The sequence below is a fragment of the Olea europaea genome, unplaced genomic scaffold (genome assembly GCF_002742605.1).
Source record: "Olea europaea var. sylvestris unplaced genomic scaffold, O_europaea_v1 scaffold2955, whole genome shotgun sequence".
In the NCBI taxonomy this organism is placed as follows: Eukaryota; Viridiplantae; Streptophyta; class Magnoliopsida; order Lamiales; family Oleaceae; genus Olea; species Olea europaea.
This window is the reverse complement of record NW_019248162.1, coordinates 46064-53516: the sequence shown is the minus strand read 5'-3', so window position 1 is coordinate 53516 and position 7453 is coordinate 46064. Positions and strand designations below refer to the sequence as shown.

Below are 7453 nucleotides of genomic sequence, written 5' to 3'. Positions count from 1 at the left end.
ATTTTTGGAATAGTATTTTTTTGGAGAATATGTAATTGAAAAAGAATGAACATTTTTAATTTACATGTAATATTATTTTATGAAATATTGTATTGTTAAAAATAACAGAGAAAAAATTATAATTTAAAACAATGGGAGCCAAACGGGAACTAAAAAGGCAACCTTAAGTTCTAAGTTTTAGATAGATTCTACAGATATTCTCGTTTTGGTGTCACCTATTATTGAACTATAAAACATCTTGTCTCGTCCAAAGTGGAGTCTTGATTTATTTATTTTTTAATTGTTTTCCCCTTTTGTCGTTTGTATTAACTATCAACGTTAAGCATTGGTTCCATTATATCCAAAAAAAAATATAAAAATAAAAATAAAAATCCACTTTAGGAGATCGCAATCAAATTTATAAAATCCATTTTAGGAATATATGTCGCAATGGTTATTAGTGGAAATAATCTGCACAAAATACCCCTATTTTGATGGAGGTGAAAATAAGAAATACAAAATAAATAAAACAAACGAGTCAAACAGCAGAGTCAACTCGGAGAGAAGCACGACAAAGCGGGCAACTCGACTGAGTCGTGAGCCACTTATCCACGCAGTCCGAGTGAAAGCAGTGGTGACAGCGAGGCAGCACTTTTACTTCATCTCCATCTTGAAAAATGCCTAAGCAAATACAACACTCTGAATCAACAAAATTCCCAGGACTCGATCCCGATCCCATGTACGAAACAATCGGGAGGTTGTTAATTGCGGTTGAGTCCAGCCCCTGCTGTGGCTGAGGCGGCGGCGGCGGCACGTGGACCAAGTGGGAAGCGGAAGGCTGAGGAGGACGAAGGCGGTATCGACAGACCCACCTGGCGTAAAGGACATAAAAAAAAAATCTTCATATAAAGGAGGAATCAAAGGCTCAATATGAGAGCAAAAGTTCTTATGATGGCTTTTCAAAAGTCAATGCAAAGGACAATGTGGATCACTCCAACAAATATAAAAAGAAGGGGAAGCTACTTAGTCCTAAAAATGATCAAGGAAAGCTCAAAACCAAGTCCAAGGGACCTTGCTATGTTTGTAGAAAATTGGGACACTATGTAAGAGATTGCAGGCATAAAAATCACAAAAGAAGGAAGGAAATGTGAACTCCGTTGAAGAGATTATCACTATGGTGAGCGAAATCAATGTAATTCAAAGCAAAGTTTCAGGTTGGTAGTATAACACCTGCGCAACAATCTCTATATGTTATGATAAGTCACTTTTCAAAACTTATCATGATATTGTTGATGGACATAAAATTCAAATGGAAATTAAGGACAATCTAAAGTGACTGGCAAAGGGAACATTGAAATCAACTTCACTTCGCGAAAGAAGATTACTTTAACTAATGCTTTTCAGGTACTAGAAATGGATAAAAACTTAATAAGTAGAGTTCTTTAAGAAAAATTGGGAATCAAATCTATGGCCATATTTGAGCTGCATTATTTGAAAAATAAAAAATAAAACATTCTTAAACAATAATTTGACAGCATTTCAACCACACATTCTTCAATAAAATAATATTACACGCAAATCCAAAAAACTTTCTTATTTTTTACGCATATATTCTACATCAATCTACTATTTCCAAAAATATATTCTTTAGAAATAGTGCAGCTCAAACACACATTATATTTAAGTATGGAAAACTTGTATTAACTTGAAATGAGTGTTTTGTTTGTAAAGGCTATTTGAGTGAAGGAATGGTCAAACTATGTATTGTTTACCATCATTCGAAGAGCTTGACTTTACCATAGGTAATCGAATTTCAGAAGCTATAATAAGAGTATTCAGCTGCATAATTGGAAAATGAAGAGATCGTTGTTGTGACTTGGCTTCCTTCCAATTCCATTTAACATTTCATCAACTTTAACATCTTTAGAAACTGAAAATTGTCCATTTTCTAAATTGTACACTCTGTAGCCCTTTGATTGAGAACTATAGCCAAGAAAGATTCCTTTTACTACCTTGTTGTCCAGCTTACTTCTCTTTTGATCTGAAACATGAATATAGCACAATGATCCAAACACTTTGAAATGTTTTGCTATAGGTTTCATTCCATTCCATTCCTCAATTGGAGTCACATCTTTCACAGCCTTAGTTGAGAGTCTATTTTGCAAACAAACTGAAGTACAGACTGCTTCAGCCCAAAACATTTTTGGTAGTCCTTTCTCAGCTAGCATGCATCAAGCCATCTCCATGATTGACCTATTTTTCCTCTCAGCCACTGTATTTTGTTGTAGAGTTAAAGGACAGTAAGTTGATGATGAACTCTATTTTCTTCACAAAACTGATCAAACATTGTTGAAGTGTACTTCTTGCCATTATCTGATCTCAACACATGAATTTTGCAACCTGATTGTGCTTCTACAAGAGTTTTGAATTTTTTAAAACATTAAACACATTTGAATTATTTCTCACAAAATACACCCAGCACATTCTTGTGAAATTATCAATGAAAAGCACGAAATATAGATTTTGACTCAATGAAAATGTTTTCATAGGCCCCAAATATGTGTATGCACAAGTTGAAGATTTTATGTTACTCTTCATGTACCTTTTATCGGAAATGATTCTCTATGCATTTTGCCAAAATTACAACTTTCACGTACTCTTCCTGGCTCTTGAATTTGAGGCAAGTCTTTTATCATACCATGTGAGGTAAGCTAAGGATTTATAGTTAAAATGACCTATCTCTTGTGCCACAAAATTGACACGTCAAAATTAACTTCTACAGCATTTGCAATAACACTTTGCCAATTTACTAAAACTTTTGTTCTTTATAGGCACAAATGCAATTTCAACATCATGTGAATCACATATTTTGCACAAATGATCTTTAAATTGCAATGAATAACCATTTTGAACCATTTGACCTACGCTCAATAGATTTGAACTTAAACTAGGTACAAGTAAAACATTATCAATGTATCTTGTTTCTTTCTTTGTCTGAACAGCAATGTTTTTCAGTCCTTTAGCTTAAATAGCTTCTCCATTTTGCATTCTAATTGTAGCTTTACAATTAAGATTGAAATTGCAAAAGATCTCCTCCTTGTTTCTCATATAGTTTGTACAAGTACTATTACTAATTCAATAATCTTTTTCTACTACATCTGAAACATGAAATGCGAGAAACAAGTGATCATCTTCTTTGAAACATGAAATGCAAGAAACAAGTGATCTTCTTTCTTTTCATGAGAAAGTGAAGCTTGCTGATTTTGAGATCTTGACTGATGTTGTATTGAGGTTTGATTTTGTAGTTTAGCTCTACAAAACTTCTCCACATGACCAAATTTTTTGCAGCAACTGCACTGCTTGAATTTCCAACAATTCTTTTCCAAATGGTTTGTTTTGTTACAAACACCACAAGGAGAATATGAAAAACTATTTTCTTTGTTCATTCCTTGTTTGCTACATCTGCCTTCTCTCTTCTTTTTCCATCATACTGCTTCTTTTCACCATTTCTCCTTGAGTATTGTTGCTTATGTTTTTCAATGAAAGCTCATTAACTGAATTTTCTGCTCTTATTGCTTGTTTCTGCTCATAAGCTAATAAAGCACCTGGAAGTTCTGTTAATGAGAGACTTGATAGGTCTTTTGTGTGATTTATGGCTATTGTTACAGCATCAGACCTTTCAGGCTAGGTGATTAACACCTTTTGAACTACTCTTTTATTGGAAATTTTCTCCCCATTTAGCTTGAGTTGATTAACAATATCTACAACTCTTGAAATGTAATTTTTAATCTTTTCAACTTTTTTCATTCTAGATTTTCAAAATCTCTGCACAAGGCTTGTAACCTTATAGCACTTATCTTTTCAGATCATTTGAAATCTCCTTCAAGCTTATCCCATGCCGCATTGGTTGTAGACACAGCAACAATTATGGGAAAAAATTCTTCTGACACCACTGTATATAAGAAAGAAAGAACTTTCATATTTTTCATGGATTGATCCTTCTGCTGCTTAAGTTGTGCTACTGTGTAGTTCACATCAGATTCAGGTGTTTCATAATCTTGCTCAATCACTTCCCATAGTTTATGTACCATTAAGAAAGCTTTCATTTTGACAGACCAAAAGTCATAATTTTCTCTAGAAAACACTGTTGGTATTGGAAGTGAAGGAAGACTTGTTCCTGCCACTCTTATCTTCTCTCACAAGCGTTAAGATCAATGGATGCTCTGATACCAAATGTTAGCTCCTTTCCTATAAAAGAGCTCTGAAAACCAGCACTATAATTTCAAAAATAAAGGAAAAGGCAGCAATAGACTTGAAGAACAATGAAGAAGTGCAAAAACAGAAAAAAAGAGATAAAACAAAGAGCTGCAGAGAAAAAAGGGTCAATCCCCCTTCATTTTTCTCTTCCATACGTATTATATAGACTTCTTTTTACATAGTAAATAGAAAAATATACAAAAGGCTGAACCTAGAGTACATTAGCTACCAATTCAACATGGTCATTGTAGGCTACATTACTTTCTACTGTAGATTAAAAAAGATAGGCTAAACTAGGAGTTTAAAAAAAATAATAATAAAAAAAAAAATTTTAAAAAATAAAAACAGCTTCTTTTCTTTCATTTCAAACATATTGTGCAAACAACTATGTTACTATAGAAATAAAATTTTCAATTTGTGAAAGATATTAAAAAAATGAAAAAAGTATTTGTAAAAACATTTAAATATACCGTGAGGTCTGAAGTATATGCGAGAAAATAGTCTCCCCAAATACTCGGATGATATGTGACAGAGCGGCAAGCATTCTCAATCCCCACATTTTTGGTGGAAATTGGACCAGCCGATGCACATATTTGGGTATTCATTCCATATTTAATTAGACTTTGGATAGGAAAAATCAGTCATTTCCAGTGCTTCTCACTTTCGATGTATATATATATATATATATATATATATATATATGAAATTAATTCATGTGTATTGTTAGCATCTCACGATTCAACCGAGAGCGGAGATGATAATTATGTATGAAAGTAACAAAATATTGAATGATTTTTTGACCCCCAAAATTATAATTTTCTAAAAGTAGCATTAGGCCTGGTTTGACCCACATTCTTTAAAAAAAATACATTCTTAAACAATAATTTGACATTATTTTAACCACATATTTTTCAATAAAATAATATTACAAGCAATTTCAAAACTTTTCATTATTTTTTAACCATATATTTCCCATCAATATACTATTAAAAATGTATTCTTATAAAAATAATGTATCTCAAACAAGGGCAGAAATTAAGGCCCTATTCTCTTTATCGTTTTTAAGTCGTTTTCTGTTTTCGATTTTTGAAAATAATGAAAACGCATTCTTTTTTTTCTTTTTTTTTCCATTTTCAAAAACGAGTTTTCAAAAACAAAAAAAAAAAAATAACTTCTAAAGAAAACCCAAAAAGTCAAGGTTGACGTTTTGGGCTTTTTCTTCACAAAAATAGAAAAGAAATGAAAACGCGGAAAACAAGTGGCACACTTGCACCTTCACGTTTTCTTCAGACTCGTCCATCTCCCTCCTCTCTTCATTGCACACTTGCACCTTCTCTTCCTCCTCTCTTTTGCCGGCGCTGGTGTGGAGAGGCGACGAAGGATATGCCTCGATGCCGGCATCAGTGTGGGGTGTTGCAGCGTCGCCTACGTCGTACCCATTCATCGCAAGGCTATTGTCGGTGTGGGCTCGTCTCTATCTCCTCTCTCTTCGACGATGGCTGGGGTTCGGGGAGACGAAGGTCGTAGCAGCGCGCTCTTCAACGTCGGCTATAGTTCGTCCTCTTTTCACTCTATGCAGTTGGGTTTTTTTTTTTTTTTCCTTTTTTGATCTGATAGCAATGGCAGTTGATGGTAGTGGTAGTGTTGGTGTTGATTTCGGTTGATTTGTTAGATGGTGGTGGTGACAGTCGACGACGATGATGTGGTGGCTGAATTGGTTGAATTAATCTTCACTGTGATGACATGCTTGATGAATTGAATTGATGCGGTTCTTCTTTCTTCTATGTTTTCCGCGTACCCCCCCCCCTCTGTTGCCGATTTTCTTCCTATGTGGTGGCGACGACAATGGCAATTTTTGATGGTTCATGGTAGTAGTGATGGTGTTGATTTTGGCGGTGGCGGTGGTTGATTTTGGTTGATGGGTGTTGGTGTTGGTGTTGATTTTGGCAGTGGCTGACAATGGTGACTGGTGGCGGCGTTGTGGTGGTATTGATTTTGGTCGGCTTTTGTGGTGGTGTTATGGTGGTGTTGTGTCAGTTTTTTCAACAAAATATTATAAAAAATTATTTTGAAAATTTCAAAGCAAGCATGTTTTTCATTTTTGTGTTTTGAGAAATAGTTTTGCAAAATAACAAAAAAAACGTATTTTCAACAATTTCAAAACAGACTCTGAAAACACAAAACACAAAATGAATTCAAAACTCAAAACTACAAAATCGAAACACAAAGAGGACAAGGCCTAAGTTTCTTGCTTCGTTCCTGAAGTCGTCGTCTCTAAAATTTTTCCAATTGGTTTGCTCTTGGTTTACCATATGTGTATATCTAACAAAGTGTATGACAAGAAATTGCATACATCATTTTTTTTTTTTTTGGCACTAAAATAGTAGTTAACAGGTAAACGATTACATTCAATTAACATCTCCAACATCACAATGTCTACTAAACCAATTTAAGTTTGGATATTAAAAAATAAAATATGTTTTTCAGCATCACTTCTTATGGCATAATTTATTCTCGTCATCTATTGATTCCACTTTTAACTTGAAGGTATTGAATGAGCGGGAACTAAACTGACTTTTTATAAAACAAAGCAATGCACAATTTTCTGAAATATTTTTTTTTAAACCAAAAAAAAAAAAAAAAGGTTCCGCCAACTTCCAGTGGGGGCACCCTTTGTCACTTCTTATAGAATTTCTTAGAAGCGTACAAGGTTTGTTGATCTGAAACGACACGAATATATGAGTTAGTAATGTTTTTACGCCTACAAACGTGAATGCAAAGGGAAAGAAAAATCGAGATTATAAAAAAATGACTTGTAAAAAGAAAGTGTCCAAAGCTTGTAGACATTCCACAAACATAAAGCTAGTGCCATTGAAAATGTCTATTGGAAAGAACCAATAAAATCAATTTGATCTGGTATTTAATATTTCCTCAATAATAATATCTTGTAGGTGAATCCATATTTTTAATGTACCGAATTCCAAAAGATTGTCTTCAATACTTGTCAAGGCGAATCTGTAATTGCAAAGGGCTGGTTTAGTGGGGGTGCCAGGCAAGGGCTGATCTAGACGACTTGGGTTATGGGGTTAGAAATAAAAATTATAGATATCTTCTAATAAAAAAAGCTGGAAAAAAAAATTACAAAATCTAGAGGGTCAATTGAAAAATTACAAAATCTAGAGGGTCAATTGACCCTGTGAAATCCCCCCCCCCCCCC

At 34.0% G+C, this 7453-nt stretch overlaps 1 protein-coding gene across 1 annotated transcript in view; it reads right to left on the bottom strand.

The window, feature by feature from the left end:
* Positions 1–382: 382 nt before the first annotated feature.
* The window catches only part of LOC111384620 (RING-H2 finger protein ATL66-like), a 10125-nt gene continuing 3054 nt past the window's right edge, over positions 383–7453 (bottom strand). The window contains exon 2 of the mRNA XM_023008925.1: positions 383–851. Coding sequence (XP_022864693.1) covers positions 518–851 — 334 coding nt within the window. The 3' untranslated portion in view covers positions 383–517. The remainder of the gene's footprint in view (positions 852–7453) is intronic.